Source organism: Henckelia pumila, chromosome 2, assembly GCF_033568475.1.
Source record: "Henckelia pumila isolate YLH828 chromosome 2, ASM3356847v2, whole genome shotgun sequence".
Classification (NCBI taxonomy): domain Eukaryota; kingdom Viridiplantae; phylum Streptophyta; class Magnoliopsida; order Lamiales; family Gesneriaceae; genus Henckelia; species Henckelia pumila.
Genome location: NC_133121.1, coordinates 104,062,500 through 104,084,064, shown reverse-complemented (window position 1 = coordinate 104,084,064; position 21,565 = coordinate 104,062,500). Strand labels below are relative to the sequence as shown.

The window sequence follows — 21,565 nt, the reverse complement described above, 5'->3', positions numbered from 1 at the left end:
ACAATCCAGCTCATTACATCCATTATTATCCAAGATGGCCATTAAAGACCTTTACCCTCCACATTGAAGGGGCCGGGAGTTTTACACTTTAATTAATCTATTAACTTAGTTAATAGGTAGTTTAAATATAGGTGGTTAGCGCATTATGCCACATGTATAATCACTTTTACTTTGATTTTTCTTCTGTAATCTTAATTTCATTCAAGAAAGTAAAGAACTTCTTTAATTTACACAATTCTGTTCTCTTGTACATTGCATCCACGATTCACATTCCTTATTGCTATTAATTACGGGTAATAAACATGCACTCAATACATAAACAAGACAACATTAAACATGAGAAAAAGTTCGCATTTTACCATTCTTCAAAGTCTATGTCACCAAGCTGATCCACTTCCATATCAAGTAGTCCATGGAAACTATTCATCGATGCACACGAATATAAACCCGAAGCCTCTTCCTCTAGATCATCATCACCGGGGACGGCAGGTATTGTTGGAGACAAGACCTGTTTACATCCAGCACTGGACCCCGACCCGATAATTCCGTGCCACGAGTTTGTGTTTAGAGATGATTTTGCACAAGGGAAACCAACACTTTTTGTGTCTACGGCCTCGAATTCTTGTTTCAACAAAGAAACAATGTCAGGTTTTGGGGAATGGTTGTAAATACTTCCTTGAAAACTGAGTAGATTGGATTCAATCGGGTCCGGTTCGACGATGTGATGTGGAAGCATCATCTGTGTGTCTGTGCAAGTGTGATGACTGAAGTATGTGATCTGGTACAGCGGATCCTCCTTGATTTTTTGGACTTGTTTTTTAGCTTTGCAGCCTTGAGACGACTTGTGTGTGCATCTATAGTAGCATCTGTTTATATATCATAAACACATACAAATTCAATCCAATGGTTATCAGGAAAGGAGATGGATTTGAAATCCATGCATAGATTTCGATTATAGCTTTATAACAATGAAACAATAAATCAAATCTTAAATCCACAAAATTTTCAAGTGACGCCATTATTGGGTGAACTTGAAATCTATATAACATGAAATACTATTATAAACATGTAAAGACTAGTAAATTTGAAGTTTACTACATTATTTCTCTAAGCTAATAAAAATACATTTGAAATCGATCCATATATATGAAATTCTTTCATCCAACCGCAACCTCAACCTTATTGACAATGAAATATTACATATGGAGGATGTTATAGTATTGTTAAGAAATATGAGTCGGACGATACAACACTTGTCATAACCCATGCATGATAGCACCCCAAACATTCTCAAAGTTACATTACAAGTTTCATCCATGTGTATGGGGATCATGAGAATGGAAGGAAAAATTTGAAGTCGTATATATATATTTTAGTGGATCACACCAATTATTCCTTGTTTTCTAGCTTGACCTTTGCAAGAATCGTTGAAGTTGCATAAAAGAATTTGAGGGAAGAATGTGAAATGAACATACTGAAATTCATTAGATTGGTTAATAAACAAGTCAAAAGTTTGTAGAATTTAAAATCCATGAATTTCAAAATTAAAGAGCTCAATTTGAAAGCCACCCATCCCATTACACCATATGCAGTACGTAGAATTTGAAAGTGAAACGTCAAAAGCTCATTACAATATTTGTAGTGCATGACATAATTTAAATTTTGCATATAATTATTCAAAATCACAAATTTTCTATTTTCTAGGTCTAAAAGCTGAAAGTGAAACATCATAAGCTCATTAGCTTCTTTAAACTCACAAGTTTTTATCATCAAGGAAACTTACTATTGACAGCTGATCTATTACTCAATAAATTTTTTAATAAAAATAATCTTTCTTGCGAGAGTTTCATAGCTCTCACATCCAACATATACATCCATTTTTTTTGTTTTTTTTGAAAAAAAAACATGTAATTTGCGATGATTAATTCACCTTTAAAACCATCATGGGGCCCAAATCCTAATTAATATTATAAGACATGTCATAATACTTAATTAATTTACCTTGGATATTTGGAGTGCAAGATATGTTTTTGACCATATTTTCTCCATGCACATCCATCTTCTACCGTATGAGACTCTTTCATCCATGAATCCGAGGTCCTTCTACAAACCCATAATACATGTGTTCAAAACAACAACAAAAATGCAATAATTTCAACAACATATCAAAATTCTAATAAAATTATAATGATTAAGGACATTTACGGTATCGATCTCTATACTAATTACATCCGATGGATCTGAATCTCTTAATTGGTTAAGGTAGTGTTTGGGAGAGCTTCTATCAAACACTTCTAAGCTTTGAATTTTTGTGAAAAAAAGCTTTGATTTTTGTGAAAAAAAGCTGAGAAATGCTTCCTAAAAGTTTTCACAAACACTATCTACATGTAGATCATATATACTTTGAACAAATAGGGACAGCCGTATCCTCGAATGAGTAAATATAATCATTTTGTACACGACTGAAAATGAAAATATATATATATATTGGTTGATTTTTCTTCTGAATTATCTGTACACTATTCCAAGTTTTGATCATGACCACAGTAAATGAATTAACAATATGCAATGTTTTACTAATTGATACATACAAGAAAATACCACACATATATATAAAAGCGGATTGTGACAGCAAAAGTGTTTAAATTTAAAACTAATCTCCAATCAAGCAATAATTTCTGCGCTTGCTAATGGAATTAGACCAAAATCTACTAAAAATGTTATCAAAACAGAAAAAAGAAAAAGGGGGGAAAAAGGCATCTCCTTTTTTTTTACTTAATTAAGTAATAGAGTACCGCAAGTAGTGAAAATATATTGCAAAATTGATTAGCTCATGATGAAATTAAAGTACTGCTAGCCAGAATATGACAATCCATCTCCATCTATAGAAAGTATGTGCAGTAGTACTGTTCAATCCAATAATTCCTTAAATTACTAAATTGGTAATTCTTGATTGGTGAAATCATTTTTTGTGAAAGTAATTAATCAATTCACTATATAAAAAAAAAAATCACATTATAATATCAACATATTAATGTGTGCAAAGCTAGTAACATAACAAGACATGGTAATTTAATCTCACTTTCTCTTGTAACAGCCCCGTCTATCTTTGACCATTTTCTTCGTCCCCTCTCCGGAACTAGTCGAGCCCCCGCCGTCGCCTCCGCCACAGTCAACGGTGGCGATCTGAGCTGATAAGACGGCGGTGGCGATCGAAATACCGTTATCGAAAGATCTCAAGATATTCTTGGCAAGTTGTACACTTGAGATCGACCCTTCATGATCTTGAACTACAGGATTAAGCAGAAGGGTTCGGAGTTGGATTGCGCTATTTTTGCCTGCTAATAACTCTTCCATCAATCTTTTCTCTTTTGCACGTAAATTTTCCTTTAAATTCCTCATTTTGTTTTTTCAGCTCAAAGGAGATCTAAGAGAGGAGGGTTTGGTTTCCTCTTTTATTTTCGGTACATAATGATTTATGGAAATATTAATTATATCGGAAAGAGAAGAGAGTGGTAGATATATCAATATCAAATTTATGGGAAAACCCTTGAAAATTTTGAGGTGGGACAGAGCCCAAGAAGGTGACGTAATCACACTATGTCATCAGATGACGCAATAATCACGTTATTTTGAAGATAATAACAATTATTATTTTTTTTTTTGTGGACGTGATTTATCTGTAAATTTATATACTTAGGTCTCCGTGGACCGTGTATAATCGAGGGGAGTGGATCCGGCCACAGTAGGGAATGCTGTGGTACAGCACCATTTTCCCATTTTTTTTAATATATATATTTTGATTTTACTTTATTTGTTTTTTGTTTTTTGTTTTTTTTTAATCTTTTTTTAATACATTTTAATTTTTTAATTTTTATATATTGTCAATTTTTCTTGTATCAATTTTTTTTAAAAATTTATTCTTTTACAATATATAATATAATAATATACCAACGGATTAAATATGTCAATATGGAATTATAAATAAATAATTATATGTTTTATTTCAAAAATAAATAAGCTCGGTAATCAAAAAATTAGAAAAAAACTGAAATGCAAATGATAAAAAAAATCAAACTTTTTATATTAAAATATTCTCATTTCCTGTTATAATTTTTTTAAAAATGAATAGAAGAAGAAAATTGTGCAGTAGTACTAAAAATTATCAGTATAAAAGTATAAATTATAACAAAAAAATTATACAATAAAATTTGACAAGATAAAAAGAAAATAGTATATATATATATATATATATATATATATTAAAAAATTATAATGTATTAAAAAATAAAAACAAAACAAAACAAAACAAAACAAAACAAAAAGTCATAAAGCGTAAAAAAAAATTAAAATATATAAACTAAAACAAAAAAAAATAAAAATAAACTAGTATATATATACTTTTATACTGATAATTTTTAGCACTATTACACAATTTTCTTCTTTAAATTATATATATTATTTAAATTTTAGTTTTTTGGACTTTTAGTTTTCATCTTTCTTTTATACCCTCTCAAAATTTTCTTTTTAAAAATTTTTTTAGCTTATTTTTCATTTTTTATTTCATTTTTTGGACTTTTTTTTGGACATCGTTTTTTTTTTTCTCGTTTGGGAGGAAGACATAATTTGTATTTCATTTTTACTCATTTTTCACATGTTTGACTATTTTTTTTTCTACTTCTATTTATTTTTTTAAAAAATTACAACAGGGAATGAGAATATTTGAATATAAAACATTCGATTTTTTATCATTTGTATTTCAGTTTTTCTAATTTTTTTGTTATCAAACTTATTTATTTTTGGATTAAAACATATAATTATTTATTTTTGTTTTCATATTGACATATTTTATTAGTTGATGTATTATTATAATATATATTATAAAAGGATAAATTATAATAAAAAAAATTGATAATATAAAAAAACTAAAAAAAATAAACTGTATTAAAAAAAGGTAATCAAAAGAAAACAAAAGACAAATAAAATAAAATCAAATTCTATATAAAAAAATTAAAAAAAAATAGTGATGTGGTGTCGTTTTGACACCACAAGATACCCTACTGTGGCAAGGGAAACAGTAGGGGATCCATTCCCATAATCGAGACCATAAATAAGTATCTTTTATTAAGCAATTAGATTTTTTAACTCTATAAGCATCATTGCTTCGTGAAAGAAGGATTGTTCAAGATCATATATATAGAAATCACGAGAATTTTATCCAATTGATATATATGTTATAATTACGAGATGGTTGTACAAGATCATTTACAATTGATGTGGAACAATTACACACAAACCATCTTACGCGTGCATGAAGATATTAACGGATGACTCAACTAGCTGTGTTGGGTAGTCCGACAACCTGAAGTCTGATATCACGTTTAGATTTGGACTTAAGTCTAACTAAGTCTCAAAAGCTAGCTGAAGGGAGAGTGTTATCCAAGACCATATGTAGAATTAGAATTCTTAGGATTTTATCCAATCGGTGTGGTATAATTACACACTAAGACACCGTTCTCTTCACCATATTACTAATATATGTATAACTCATCTCATCCCATCATACGTTCTTTTCATCATATTATTTATACATATATTAACTATTTATTTTACATCAATCAAATCATTAATTATTTATCTTACATCAATCAAATCATTGAATTCAAATTACTATATTACCCATTATAAATAATATATATTTTTATTTTATTTATTGTTAAAAGGACAAAATAGTCATTTAACATTTTTATATAAAATTTAATCAATCAAATCAAAAAAACTATAATCTATCAATCAAATCCAATACTATTTTAACTATCATTTTTAATTTATTTTTTATTACATTATATTATTTATTTATATATTACTTATACCATACCTTAAACCAAACGGTGCCTAACAATATATATAATTTTTATATGATGCTTACTATATCAAAACTATACGTATGTCACGTGGTTTTTGGGTATACCATACTAAAAATATTTGTATAAAAAAAATTCATACCGATACCGATAGCGAAATTCTGAAAATTTGGTATGAAAAAAATCTATATTGATACCATATAGATACCGAAAAAAAATTGATATACCGAAAAAATGTCTGTATATCGAAACAAATTCGGTATGGTATGCCAAAAATTCGGTATTTTGATCCGATATGACAGCACTAAGTATTTTGTGTGAAAAATTGATCGTCAACTTGTTTTTTATATGTAACTTACAAAATCAAGTGGTGTTTTATTCTAATAATTTATTACCCTTTAATTGGCCCTCACGAGGTGTGAACATAAATTTTTTGACGAAAGAGAAGACAAAATCTAATGTGATAAAGTCCAAAATCTTATACCACGGCAAATTAAGACAATTTTAGCAAAAAAATTTTTATATTCAGCTTATTAATCCCTTTCAATTCGCTTGGTGGGCAAGTCACATTAGTACAAAGGAATATAACAAATGTTTATTTATTATTCAATTTTATTAGGTAAGAAAGGGGCATACTTGGCGTCACCTTTTGAATTAAAATTGTAAAATATAGTATATTACATTGAATTGAAACATAATAGATTGATAAATTATATTTTTGGCTTTGAGGAATGAAAAATGAGCATGGGGAATTACGGATAGTTTTACCTTCGGTAAACTTCAAAAATTACGAAAATTGAATCAATAGCACCACAAAATTTTAAACCACCACAATTTGGAATTCCGTGTAGTTTTCTTTTTCTTGTTCAACAGTCCCATGTTAATATTGATCATCTATCAACATAACGACTAGGGCTGACAAAATATATTGAAATGTCGTCATACCGCCTTTGGTGTATTGAAAAAAAAAATCGAATATACCGAAAATTTCGGTATACCGAAAAAAAAATTGGTATACACGGTATCATACCGATATTTTTTTAAAAAAAATTAGTATAAAAAATCGGTATACACGGTATCATACCGATACCGTACCGAATTTCGATATTCGGTACCGTATCGGTATGGATTTATGTCATACCGAAATTTTCGGTACTGTATCGGTATCAAAAATTTCGATATCGAAATTTTCGGTACGGTATGCGATATACCGTAGCGAACCACCCGACGCACGCTATGTGTACGTATAAAAATAATATCTTTAATATTATTTGTTATGTATAAATAAATTAAAATTTTATTTATATGATCGAATTTATATATTTATATATATAAATATAATATAAAGGTAATTTTGGAAGAAATTTTAGTGTCTTTTCTTACAGGAGCTCAACTATTATCTTAATAATTGAATAGTGAAATTTTCTTATAGGAGCTCAACTATTATATTAAAAATAATGCTAGAGGTACAATCAATATATCGTAAAATGATATTTACAACAATTATGTTGTGATATTTTTGTTATTACTTCGTGAGATTTTGATATAATATCATAAGATTTTGCATTTAATGTATCGTGAGATTTGATAAATTAAAATTTTGTTTTGAATTTTTTGTGGTGTAAAAATTGTTGTACAAATTTGATTGTACATGTAACATTGCTCTTATATTAATTAACTAGTGAAAATTGCACAAGATTTGCAAGTGTGAAACATAAGTTTTTTATATGTAATATTTTTTTGTATGCAAAACATGATATTTTTAGTTAGATAGTGGAGACAAAGAGATAATTATGAAATAACATATTTTGGTCCTTAAAAGGTAATAATTATGCAAAAAAAATATTTAGCGAAATGATGACACCGCAAGTAAATGAAATATTATACCTTGTTTACTCTGTCAAAATTGCAAAACATTTAATCTGCATCAATGTTCAGCAGAGCAGTTTCAAGGCATTCACTTGGGGGAAGGATAAGCCCCAACCTGAGGTAACATACCTAATGGTTATCTATCGTTCATTAGCACAGGACCCACGGGTTTTTGTGGGATGTCGCAACAATTCAGAAGCTATCATATACCGATAGGCTATTGATCACTTGATGGTGGCACTGGGAATGGATGAAGTGCAGGGTCCAGCAGAGGTCATGAAAGGGATATTCTTGAATGTGGCTACGCCTTGGTCATTGGTGAAAAGATGCTGCATATCCACAGTCGAATCGTATTAAATCATGATCATGACGCCCATGATTGAACATAAGTTTACATGCAACTATTCTTTTTTTCTTTTCCAAAAAAAAAAACAGGGTAACATAAAAAATGTTTGTAAATAATAAACATAACACAATTTAAAATTGATTTTTACACATGTTACGCAGTGTGGTTTATTTCCTAGCAATCGAGGAAGACAAAAAACAATCACCGAGTTGCTTGTATTTCATATGATTTGTAATCCAAGTAAGAGACTTTAGCAAGAGGATACTTTCTGAAAACATGCCTACTCTGCAGTGTAGTATATTTACAATACTAAGATGGCCGGGAAACAAATTGAGTTAGGTCGTGCTATAACCAGTTCAGAAAATAAGAAAAATACGTACCGGAGTTATCTTATCCAACTGCTTCTTTTTGGGGTTCAAAACATCCTCCGGCCTTCCGTCGTGTCTGGATGAAAACATTAAGTTGGCTACGTCAGCAATCTACTCTAGTTATTTAAATGAGACCACTGTTGTACTTTATTCACCGGCCAAATGGTAAATTCTATTATAACTGGACTGAAGATGGGAAGAGGGGAGACTAGAGGATCGATAAGCATACGTAGCACGTAATTCAAATATAACAGAACATAGTGAACATTGCTCATATGGCCACAAACCGAACAAGAGACGAAAAAGTTCCATTAAAAAAAATCAATATGAACAATACGGCTGGCCCATGAAGTAGAACAAGAACCCAAGCGGATATAAGTAAATTAAATGTGTCCAAACTCCAAAGTTGGAAGTGTCCACAGGATAATTTGTAAAACATTTACGCATGAAAAGAAAGGGAACTTTTCTCTGATAAACTTCATCCAAAGCTACACATCCATGGTAATGGTGAGCTAACATATGCTGCTCAAGGCAGATTACCATAGGTTGGCAAACGACAGAAATTAAAAACGCCCAAATATAATTAGTAGGAAAGACGTACCCAGAAAATGTAACACATTCACCAATTTTAGCCTCGTCTGGAGCTATAAGAGGCTCCACAATGGAGTGATCTTGATTAGAAGCACACAACACCTAGAATTCAAAGAAATGGAAAAGAAAGGCATTCATCATGACTGATCTCCTATACAGAATAGACATTAGATGCAGCAAATATCACCTAACTGACTTTCATAAGAAAAATAAATTATTTAGCATGAATTTCAAATAAAGTTGTGAAGGTTAAGATTAACTAAATTGGAAGATAAAAATGAATATGATGTTGATCTCTAAAACATGGCGAGCCTAATGCTGCTAACTAAGTTGCTGGAGCAGGAAGTTTTGTATTCGCCTTTTCGGGAGTGAAGTTTGGGGTGTAGGAGGGGTGCGGGTGCAGGTTTTTTTTTTTTTTTTGGAGTGTGTGGAGGTGTTGGGCTCGTAGTGTCAACAACAGGGAAAAAGTGAGAACATACCAGTCCCTCTGACATCACATCTCGTAACTTCCCGGGTTTTACATTTGTTATCAGCACCACTCGGCGGTTCTGAAAATACCAGGTAAAACAAGAACCAACTAGATGTTAACAGCACCCTACAAAATCCCAAATCGATCAGGATGTAAAACAAGTTTCAAATTACACTGAGCACTCGTACCGTTAACTGATCTGGACTGAAATATTTTGCCAGGCCACTTACCACTTGCCTACATTTGGCTTCTCCAACATCAATCTCCTCAACAAGCAAGCTACATTTCAAAATGAGTTATGACGAGACAACCCAACTTTACTGGAAGTATTCGTGGAGTTTTGCACATGAGATAATAAATTCATCTCTAGAACAACTGGGTGAAAACAGAAGTACATGAATGGGGGTGCTCGACTAATGATAGCATCACAAATTAAACATGATTATCAAAACAAAATAAATTCGACCTCAAATATTTCAGAATAAATCACATTAGGATAGGAGAAGATCACAGGTATAACTGTAAAAGAAAATTCCGAAACATTACATGCCTTGAACCATGTGAATGCCAGAAATTTAGTCAACCATAAGTTGGGTGAACTGGAATAAAGCAATTCTAAAACTTGGGAAGCATGAAGGTAATCAGCTTAGATTTCATCTTAAAGCAAAGAACAATGGCATAGCCACTTCACCTATCTGCTGAAGGATGTTTCCAGGCTTTGCAAATATGTCCAATCTGTATTTTAAGTAGACTGACACTAAGTTCTTCGTCTATCTTTTCCACCTCCTTCTCAGGTTGCTTCGCTTTGCCTAGCTCTTTTTCAGGAAGTTTTCTTTTGTCTGGGGTAGCTTGACTGGGTGATGGTGCTTCAACCTTTTCCTTCTTTTTTTCACAGAAACAGGGAGACATTATTATTGTAAGAATACTCGGATATATCCTTACGCAGCCATGACAACTTCAACCACAAAAATGTTAATAAAAGGCTCTGCATGTTGATTGAATTTAGCAGCATTTTAAAATAGACATAAGTTAGAAATTTATTTTAAAAACTAAGCTGTTTGAAACTAATCATAGGCATTTTACTGTAGTAACAAGGTCCATTCTGACAGGAGTATGTGTTCATCACAAGAAGAAAAAACAAAGCACACTTCATGCTCAAATAATTCGCCACCAATACTTTTCAAACGAAGAAAAAATACAGGTTAAGCACTCACTACATCAGAACTTTTCTTCGCTTTCAACTCTACTTCCTTACTGATAGCCTCTTTTGTTCCTTGAACAATTTTCTTTGCATTGGAATCTTCAACCTTCTTCAGAGATTTGAACGCCTAGAATCAATTGTTGAAATATTAATACATCAAATTCCAGTTTATTTTTATTCTCGGGGGCAAGATAGTAAATAACTTTAAGAAAACAAGGCATACAAAAATATTCCAATTTCGCAATCCAAATAAATGTCATTTATCGTGAGTTTGAACAATTTAGTAGTCTTGTTCTGTTCCCATGGAAAAGTCACATGTTTAGGAACAATTGATCCTCTCTTCTCGTTGAACCCTTGGCATGAAAAATATTTGGAATCATGAGAAGGGAAGCTATCCATTCTCTTTCATGTCAATGAATGATGTAGTTTAAATCACTGAAGGAAAAAACCACAAAACGACAAAAGACCCTCTGAACTTTCACTAGTGCCTTCATGTGTCTCCATAACTCCTAGCATATTAAAGCTCCAACTATAATAGTAGAGATCAATGCCACAAAGTTGGTAATCAATCATTCATAAGAAAGAAACAGATAATGACCGCAATTAAGTACCGGAATATGGGCAAGTTACTCACTGAGGGAATGCATTGGCCTTTCTCAAGTTGAATCTTTTTAAATGATTCCCCAAAATCTTCCTTGTTCTGCATTAGAAGAAGAGTTCATAAACAAGGAAGCAAATAAAACAAATCAAGAAGGTGCTGCATATAAGTGCATGCACATTTCTTAAATCGCTAGTCGCAACAAAATCTTGCATAGAATACAGAAAGTATAACAAATATATAATTTAGTATATCTTTCTTTTAAAAGTAAAACATTAAAAAGATATAACCGAATTTTGGCATTAGATTCATCCATCTTAGGCACAAAGTGTTTATAACTAGTGTCATGTACCCAATTAACTACTAAATGCTAATGATGTTTTACATCTATCTAAAAACATAAAGAACCAAGTAGAACTATTCTGATTTATCTGCAGTACACATCTAATTATTTCAGTAAAGAACTCCCAAAAATTATGCACTTCAATGAACAAGGTCATTAAGTAATCTTCATTCTTCAGAGACCAAGAAAGGCCAGAATTACTTAACCGTCTTTTTTGGAACATCATCATTGGAAGCATTCTGGTCAACTACACCAGCCTGAGCAATCGATCAACTTAAAATACCAAACATTTGAAAATCTTTCTACCTTCTTTGTAGGACATCAAGATTGGTTTCTTCACACCACTAAATCAAATAAAAAAAAAACTCAATCTTCGGGCAACTGACGATTCATACCTGAATATAATCAACCCATCTCAACAAGTGTGGCAGCTTGGCTTTGTCAGAGCTTGAAAGATCACTCTGAAACTCACAAACAACTCGCTATTAGTTAGAACTGTACAAAACAGGGTGAAAAAAAAAGGAAATCTCTTTTTACTTCCAATATCCGTGAATCTGTCTAAAATGTCCAAAAAAGCTAATCATAGTCAATAGATACAAACCGCGAAACAATAAATAGAGACTCTTAAGTATATTTGATCATAAGTGTGAGCACAAATCACCAAAGAATATATTTTTCATGGGCATAATCACGACAGTTAATTATAGAAAACGAAATCACACACCACAGACGAATGCGCAACTGAAAAGACAATGATATCAGCTACAGATAGCTTCAGTCCACCTCCCATAAGAACAGACTTCGTGATCAACTCTTCATTCAACTTGCCAAGACTTTGCAAAGTCACACTGGAATTTTCCAAAAGCGGCTCAGTAAATTCTATCCATTTCATCAGCTGCCACCATTCACCAAGATTTAAGTCGGTCGCACCAAAATATGTTTAATGCAACTAAATTAAAAGCACAATGAGAAATAAAAATAATCATAAAAACGCAATTACTTCTTTGTTGTTAACTTGTACATCCCCATTTCCCGATGAACTCAGTATTCGTGCGCACAGGCTCTTCACATCGCTCCCCAAATCACTTGAAAAATCATTCTGCAAAACCAAGGCAACGCCGACTCTCAAACCCTTTTCAAACAGTTCGTCAATTAGCGTCCATAATGAAAAGAAACGAAAAAGAAGCTTACCGGATCCAACGAGAGGTATTTACAGAGAGCAAAAACAATATTTTGCTTCGCACTCACAGCTGCCATTGATCAAAATCTTAAATTGTGTCAAAATCACTTTTCTTCTCGGAAAATTAAAACTAAAATCAACTCCAATCCCCGATATTTGAGCGATAAACCACCAGAAATTTGATCTCTAGGGTTTTTAAAGAGTTGGATTTTAGGACTTTTTTCATTGGGCTTTATTGATTGGGTCCCAATTTCGTTTGGAATGTTCAGTCCAACTGAAAGAATAAGAACAAATAAATACTTTGAAAATGACAATTTGATTATAATAATAATTATAATATTGAATAGTAGGTAGTAAATATGGCACACAGTTGTTCGAAAAAAAAAAGTACGGTAAAAAAAACTTGTAATATTATTAGAGCATCTACATTGATGCATTATTTGGTGATTAATAACACCAATTAATATTCATGCACCAATGTGGGTGTATGAATTATTAATTTGTCAGCCCAAAAATTCATACATATTAATCCCGTTATATATCATAACTAAATAAATAAAAAACAACAACAATCCGTGAATTTATTTAATAATGAATTAACAGTGAGACCCATAAATAATGAGTGTTGATATTAAATGAACGTGAATATGTATTAATAATAAAAATGTGTTAATGTAATAAGTATGTGTCATGTGGACCCCACGCTTTTTGAGGAGGTGAAAGATGGAATAATGGGGATTAATGAGTACCAATGCGGATGCCCTTAGAAATGAGTAACTGAGTTCATTACAAGATTTACCAACATAAAAAATAAGATTTTTGTGCTCCCAAAAACAAAAGGGGAGGGTGAAGAAATAGTAAAATTAACAAGTGAATGAACAATATAATTCTACGAACACCGAGATTATTGCACACACTTGTGTGTACATTTTTCAATTCTAATAATAACTTAAGACGTAGAATTGAAATTTTATTTTTTTCAAAGAACTTCATTTTGTAAAATTTTGTTTTCTTTGAACTCTTTTATTAATAATAATAATAAATTTAGAAATATATAAGTGTTTGCTTTGTAAAATTAAAAAAATAATAAACGATAATTTTTTTTAAAAAAAGTGGTCGAATTTAAGATTTAAAAAGTTTAATATAACATTTTATTCATTCTAAAATTTCTAGAGAAAATAATATGATCCTTAAATCGGTTATTTTAGCTATATTACATTTAGCCACTCAATAATAATATAAAAAGTTATTTTAGTGTAACTTTGAAAAATTACGATATTTATGCCATCTGATATTCATATGATATTATTAAAATTTTCTATTTATACAAAAACTACTCTTAAGTTTTAATTTGGTTATAGTAATTATTTAAAAAAGAAAGGAAAATAATATGCACGTTCACAATACGGCAGGTCTCTTCTGGCAAAATGTAGTGTGTTATATTGCTCATAGTTATTTTACTTATTTATTTTATCTGTACATTGCTCAAAAGTCATTACACATTGATATACTCGAGACTTAGTCGAGAAAAAAACCGAGCAAAAGATTATCAAAGATTCAACAGTTAATCCACAGGACACAAGCATGGACAACAAGAGAGTCAGTTTAGCTCATTCAAGCTGGAACATAAGATTCGAGCAGGAGTCTTGCTGGGGATGGTGATCTGATTTCGACGATCAAATAAACGAACTTCCACTGCTTATCAACCTGGTCCTTGAACATCTCGGCACCAACTAACCCAGCTCCATGGGGACCGCGAATGTGGAAATTAACCTAGTATTTGCCAGATAGATCCGTAAATATCGTGTAGGCCGGCCAGACATAAAGTTTAAATAGTTGTGTACTCTAGTAAGCACTATAGATGTGAAAAGAAAGGGCTACCTCAATATGCTCGTTGCCATCTTCATCAGTCCATACTCGATTAGGGATGCGTTGGCGAGCAGCTCGGTTCCGGCTTTCCTGGCCATACCCAGTTATGGGGGATCCGATTCTAATTCTAACCTGCCGCAAAGGTGGTAAAAAATGTCAAAAGCAGGAGTAGGGGAACGAGTGGAGACATTAAAGAAATAAAATCAGGAAGAGTATCACTGACTCGAGATCAATATCAAAGACGTAGAAAAATGGATCCTAAAAAATGATGCTGAGTTCCTTGTCGCTAAAAATCAAATAATCAAGTCTAGGAACCAAAATGATGCTGAGTTTCTTTCTGTTTTAAAACTTTTTTAAACACATTATAATTTCCCAGAAAAATACCCGTGAGCTTCTTTCTATCCAGAACCAGACTTCATCGTTTGGACTTAGACCAAAAATCAAGGTTAGGAAAAGAAGTGATCTTTAAATTTAGAAGATATGAACAATCTGTTCAATGACCAAATATTTCTAATTCGGTAGCTTTCATTCACAAAAATTTACCCGATCATGTTTTACGATAATTCACAGCCATCAATCAACAGATGAGTAAAATGCACATGAAAAGGAAGTAAAAGTTGAAAAGGAAAACAAAGAATAGGCGAACCTGACTGTCATTTTTTATTCTTTCAAGTGCCTTCCCAAAAATTTTATACCTGATAAAGATTAGTATCTAGAAGTTAGAAACTAAGGTTTCACTCGCAAGAATTTCATCATATACCACTAGTTCATTCCTTAGTAAAGAAACCTCACTCTTTAGGTTCAAATAAAAGTTCCTTAAAAACAGCATATCCTGCAGCTGCTGCAATTCCAAGCCCAGCTAGGATGAGAACGCTATAAGAAGCTCCCTCAGTAAATGTCACTGGTTTCTCAGGTATATTATATGTTGGAGCATCGAACGGATCCTCAACTGTGGTTACATCTTTTTTGGTCTGTATGGAAGAAATAATAAAGAATGAAAGTAACTCTTTGATCATCAAGGTAATCTCAAAATGAATGGTAAAGATAGCAAGTGAAAAAGTTATTAGCAAGAGAAGCTTAGTGGGGGTATCAATCTTTTTAACACATTGATATTGATTATTGTATTTTCTTCACAAGCAAGTTTTTGATATTGGAATATGAATCCAAAGCAGGGAAGACCGGTAAAATCAGGCTCGTTCTGCTTCAGATCCACGTCTCTTAATTTTCAGAAAGTATTCTTAATATGGTTTTCCCTCGAAGGATAAAGCCTTGACGGAATATAAGCTTGCAATATCAAATATTAGTAAAAAGACAGCGAATGCAGTGTGTGATGTTTTCAATTTTTCATCCACATGGGAAACAGGGCAACTAAGCAGGAAACACAAGTGCTGTCAGTTATACGGCAATATCAAGAACAGACCCGGGTAGGGGCAAGGGGGTGCATCCCTGACGGGGATTCTTGAAATTTCGTTTCTAACCTCCTAAGATATACCAAGTCGATGATGCAGAGATAGATAAAGGTTTCTACATTAAGATATCAAGTTTTTTAATCGCATATAGGTTAAAAGTAAAACCTCGTGCGAGCTCTTCTGTGTTGACTCGGAAGTTCTTGATGACATGGACCTGGCATAACCAGGAATTGTAATGTTCACCCCATTGACCTCAAAAACTCCCAAAGACGAACGAACATTTGCAAATTTTCCACTTCCAAATCCTCTAAACAACACCGAGACGCCTACCAAACGTCATCAGACGATCAAATTCGCCACTCGGCGGTAAAACCCAAGAAAAAAAAAGAGCTTGATTTCCAGGTCATTATTTGAACAAAAAGGAATAAGCATACTGACCAGCTGCCATATCCGTATTCAATTTGCAAACATTTTCTGCTCGAATAACGTGACTTCTCGTGATGCCAGATTTCTGAGCCACCTGCAACCTATATGCAACTGAGTATTAATTAAATGATGGAAAAAATTCGAGTGAATTGGTAAATCAAGTTACCTGGTAAGTGCGGTTTTAAGAGCCCTAGTCGATTTCATTCTTCTTTGCTTTCTTCTTCAGGATTTCCACCCCCTTGCTAAAACCCTAACGTGTTAGGGTTCTTGCCGTTTGCAGATGCAGAATATCTCCATTTAGACCCGCTTAACTTCTGTATTTGGTAATCGACCCCGATATTTATTATTTAAATTTTAATATAAGAGTAAAAATTATTTTGGTACATGAACTATTGATAAAATGTCAAATTAGTACATAAACTATTGATAATAGTTTAATTGGTATATGATAAAACACAAAAGTCAATTTTATCATTTACTTAATTTGCTTTTAAATTGAATATTGTTATTAAATTGATTAATTGAACTACATACATATTTTTGTCTTTAAATTATTATATTAATTACAACTATAAATATAAATTCATATTTACTAATTACTATACTATAAAAAAATATTATATATCATTATACGAAAAAATATTCAACATAAAATTTATAGATTATAAATAAAAGACACACACATATATAATTTTTTATTTGGTTAATATAAAGAATAATATTATAACATAGATAAACAAAAAAAAATATATCTTTTATTATATATTATTTTTGAATATATAATTTATCAATTGTTATATATGTGTTTGTATATGCATATTTATATTAATTAATATTTACATTGTTTCGTACAATGAGTACGATATCTTTTTATAATATAAAATTTAAATAAATATAAATTTATGTTTATAATTTTCTTAATAAAATAATTTTTAAAAATAAATTGTGTATCTATTTTAATTTAACAAAAATATTAGACTTTAAAATAATGTAGGTGAAGTGTAAAATTGACTTTATTAGTTGATTATGTACCAATTAAACCATTTTCAATAGTTCATATACCAATTTAACATTTTACCAATAGGTCATGTATCAAAATTAATTTTACTTTTTAATATAATAATATAGTCTATAGCCCTATATTCATGGTTTTCAACCATCATGTTCGATTCACATTTACGACGGTTAGTTTCTTTAATGTGCGGGATGATTATAATTATATTTTTGTAATTTTGATCCTGTATTTATATTTTAAAAAAAATTATAAAATTGAATAAAATAATTTGATGCCGGAGAATAACCTCCGTATGTTTTCTAGAATTCATTCAATCTTTAAGGATTTTTCTCTTCCGCGTTGTATATATAATTTTTTCGATAAAAATTTTTCCAAAAATCGATTAAAAATAATTTGATGTTGGGATAAAATAAAAAAAAGAACTTCATATGTTTTCTAGATTTCATGTCTTTATTCACCTTTAACGATCTTTTTTTCCGTATTTTATGTACTTTTTTCTCAGTAAAATATTTTACTTGGGTTCGTGATTGGTGATGACATGTGTATTGTGAAGTTTTTCGCCGAAGATCACTTTCTCTTGTCGGTCTAAGATGAAATAGTTTGGGTGATGGCAAATACCAAGACTCTTGTTTTTTTTGAAAAAAAAATCAAAAACTAAATATATTTGTTAGTGGATTTCAATTAACTTGAGACAATTTCGTGGTATGACCTCAATTTGGTAGTTCAAACAAATATAATGTTTTTTTCTTTCTTTTTTTTTTTGAGAAAAAACATAATGCTTTTTTTTTTCTTTTTGGAGAAAAAAACAAACATAAGGCTTTTTTAGAGATTGGGAAATAAAGGCTGACTTGCTATTGGGCATTTATCAATTATTTCTTCTTTAAAAACTGAGATTTATTTTATTTTCTCTAACATCAAATTTTCAATTTTTTTTTAGTTAGAAATGAATTTATTACAACTGAGTATGAGTGAATTGTCCTAAAATTCCTAATACCTTTTCTAACTTTATTATAACTCCCTAGCCAAAAGATTTTTTATTATAACTCCCTAGGACCACCGAACTTGAATATTTTAATGTTTAATTTTTGTACTGGATTTATGCTAATCTATGTTTGAAATCTATAGGTTTTATGCTTAAAATTTAAAGGTTTTATTCTTGAATCTGAAGATTTTGTGCTCATTTGCAGTATAAAGAATTATCCGCAAAATGGTATCAGAGCTTTAGGTTAATTATTCAGACGTAATATTATTCGTTAATTCATGCTTTTCTTTGTTGAAGAGAAGATTTCTACAAAAGATGACTTCAAACGAAGGTTTGAATCAAGATGATTTTATTCATATGAAATCCTATAAACAAGTTAATCTATTCACAATAGATTACTTACAACAGGTTGTGATTAATGCTTTTAATTTTGAAGAGATAAAGAAAAATGATTTTTAACTCTCAATTTTTAGAGATTACCCCAGATTCCTCTAAACTCTCCGGAGATCTTAGAGAAATTCAAAAGACGGTACAATATTACAGCAATCAGCTGTATGAAATACCTCGGCAAATTGATGAAATCCTTAAGAACAAGAAAAAATTCTTGGAACTCTAAAGGATCTTCAAAATAAAATCATAAATCTAGAACACATTTCGGGTTCTAGAAAAGGAAATACAGGAGGAAGGTTACCACTCTCATTTGGTACCAAACCTTTGTTACATCAGAAAGGTAAAACCAAAATGGTTCAAAAATCTTTAACCAATGATGAAATGATGATTAGTCTTATAAAAGCAGTATCAGAGAAAAACACTATCTGATGACTACTTTAAAAATATTAAATCTCGAGGATCTACAAGATCTTGCGGATTCATTTGCGAATCTCAAATGAGTAGATCTAAAAATGAATTTCCCTGAGGGTGAACAACCCACAGGGAATCCCCCAAGATATGTGGTTAAAACAGAAGAACCGCATAGTGAGTTCTAGGTTGGAGAAAATTCATATCCAGCAGGAACCAGATCAAGAAGAAGTAAAATCCCACTCCATCAAACTCCTTACGGAAAAATTGTTTTAGATCCAATACATCCTTACGGGGTTATGTTAAACCTTGATGTTTTGGACTTCAAAATCAGAGAAGATCTTATAGATGATTGGACGTCAGCTATGAGAATAGCAGCAAGGACATTAGATCTCAATAAAGAATGATTCATTAAACTTCTAGAAATGAGTCTAATGTGATCTGTTAAGATCGCATGGGAGATGACTATGCCAAAAACTAAGGAATCAATCTTAGCAGGAGAATCCCTCAGCGAGATTGGAGAAAGAATGCCACCTTATTTAAAGCACAATTCATAGGGGTAGATTATTTCAATAATCAAGATACAGAGAAAAAGAGAAGATATACTCAAGCTCTTTATAGCCTCAAGTTACATGATATCTGTTTAGTTGATGAATACATTATGTTATTCACTAAATACAGATGGAATTCGGGAGTCGAGGAAAATATAGCTATTCAGCTATTTTTTGCAAAAATGCCAAGTCCCTGGAGAGAAATGTTGATCAAAGAATATGTTCCAGGTAATCTTGATATATTGGCAAGGCGTGCCTCCTTTTTGAAAGGAAAATTAGCAGAATGGTGCCATATGACAGCATTACAGAAGAACTACAAGAAAATAAGGGGTATAGATAAGCGTACACCTTTGTGTTGTAGAGAAAATGATCTTCCAACGATCATTGAAAACAGATCACAAAGATTTAAAAGGAATAAATTCAGAAATAATCCGTATAATAAAAGAATGAAAAGTTCTTGGAAACCAAGAACATTTTGGTCCAAACAAAAGGCCAGATCCTATAGATCGGGTAGAAGAAGTGGACCTACAAAAACATCCCCAACAACAGGCTCATCACAAAGTAGGGGAAGAACACCATCAAGAAGAACTTTCAGAAAAATCATACAAGAGCAAGTGAAAGTTTCAAGGATTGCAACTGCTGGACATGTGGAGCAAGATGACATATATCTACAAATTGTCCAGAAAACGAGAAAAAATGAGTAAAACTCTTTGAAGCAACACCAGATATAGATGATGCGATCTTCTTTCAAGATCTAGTCCAAGTATATCAATTTGAGGATATCCCTTCGGATGAAAGCATATACAAAGAAGAGATATTGTATAGTCGAGAAATTTCTGAGGATGAATCAGAATCAGAATCAGAGTAAAGAGGAAGTGTTTCGGCATGAAACACATGAAAGTTTAGCTGGGTTCTTTAGTCAAACCACGATATCTCATAATATGGTCCAAATGATTATGAGAGAAAATCCAACATTACAAAAGTACCAAAGATTTTCGGCAGGACAAGTTGAAAGAGTCTTAGGAAACCTAGGGCTAAGACAAAGAAGACATAATTTGATTTATAAGGTATCCAGAAGGGAAATGGCGATCCCTATGAAATTAACCAGTAATCAAATTGAGATGCAGTTAATTCCCTTTGAAGAAATTCGAGAGGAATTACAGAAATTAAAAGCAGAAGTAGCAAAGGTAATGTCTTGGATTCATATTGGAGCAATCCAGATTATGATCAAAGCTACTTTTAAAGAGGGAATAGATTCACCCATAGATATCGTAGCATGCGATAAAAAAAATGGGGAATATACAAGATGCGGTTCTAGGAACTATCTCGGGAAATTTGTGTGCAGGAAAAATTGTGGGAGTTATTTATCCAAAAATAGCCTACAATTTAGCTGATAGAGATTTTAGTCGAGCCTTGACGTTGCATCAAAACTTCAAGGAAAAAAGACTAATGAAAGAAGGTAATAGGCTATATTCTATTACATATCAAATTTCATATGCTCTTTCTAATACTCACCATTCTGAATTATTTATTAGAAATGAGTTCATTGAAATTCCAGAGATCTTTGGGAAAGTTGCTCAAGCAATATACCCGGAAAGAATCGAGTTTCCTTTAATTCAGGAAACAGACATTCAAATTCAAGACAAACCGGTTCTATACAGAGACCTTAAAATAGAACCCCGAAGG

The 21,565-nt window shown here is 31.6% G+C and overlaps 3 protein-coding genes across 4 annotated transcripts; all 3 read right to left on the bottom strand.

Moving 5' to 3' along the window:
- Window positions 1-207: 207 nt before the first annotated feature.
- Window positions 208-3,465, bottom strand: LOC140883450 (WRKY DNA-binding transcription factor 70-like). The gene is made up of 3 exons (XM_073289917.1): window positions 3,083-3,465; window positions 2,002-2,103; window positions 208-866 (listed from the first exon to the last, which is right to left on the bottom strand). Exons 1-3 carry the CDS (start codon window positions 3,400-3,402, stop codon window positions 356-358), a joined length of 933 nt encoding a protein of 310 aa, XP_073146018.1. The 5' UTR covers window positions 3,403-3,465; the 3' UTR covers window positions 208-355.
- Window positions 3,466-7,714: 4,249 nt separating this feature from the next.
- Window positions 7,715-13,082, bottom strand: LOC140882447 (tRNA-aminoacylation cofactor ARC1). Of its 2 annotated transcripts, none has more exons than XM_073288458.1 (12): window positions 12,841-13,082; window positions 12,650-12,748; window positions 12,374-12,544; window positions 12,045-12,110; window positions 11,343-11,408; window positions 10,722-10,835; window positions 10,199-10,386; window positions 9,696-9,786; window positions 9,518-9,586; window positions 9,049-9,140; window positions 8,460-8,523; window positions 7,715-8,062 (listed from the first exon to the last, which is right to left on the bottom strand). In XM_073288458.1, exons 1-12 carry the CDS (start codon window positions 12,904-12,906, stop codon window positions 7,958-7,960), a joined length of 1,191 nt encoding a protein of 396 aa, XP_073144559.1. In that variant the 5' UTR covers window positions 12,907-13,082; the 3' UTR covers window positions 7,715-7,957. The 2 variants fall into 2 exon arrangements, with proteins under 2 accessions (XP_073144559.1, XP_073144558.1); XM_073288457.1 differs by having other exon boundaries at window positions 7,717-8,062; window positions 10,199-10,389; window positions 12,841-13,080.
- Window positions 13,083-14,252: 1,170 nt separating this feature from the next.
- LOC140884332 (probable mitochondrial import inner membrane translocase subunit TIM21) lies at window positions 14,253-16,832 on the bottom strand. The gene is made up of 7 exons (XM_073291058.1): window positions 16,700-16,832; window positions 16,546-16,634; window positions 16,273-16,433; window positions 15,491-15,669; window positions 15,345-15,393; window positions 14,711-14,830; window positions 14,253-14,602 (listed from the first exon to the last, which is right to left on the bottom strand). The coding sequence occupies exons 1-7, from the start codon at window positions 16,735-16,737 to the stop codon at window positions 14,444-14,446; spliced, it is 795 nt and encodes a 264-aa protein (XP_073147159.1). The 5' UTR covers window positions 16,738-16,832; the 3' UTR covers window positions 14,253-14,443.
- Between the last annotated feature and the right edge of the window lie 4,733 nt (window positions 16,833-21,565).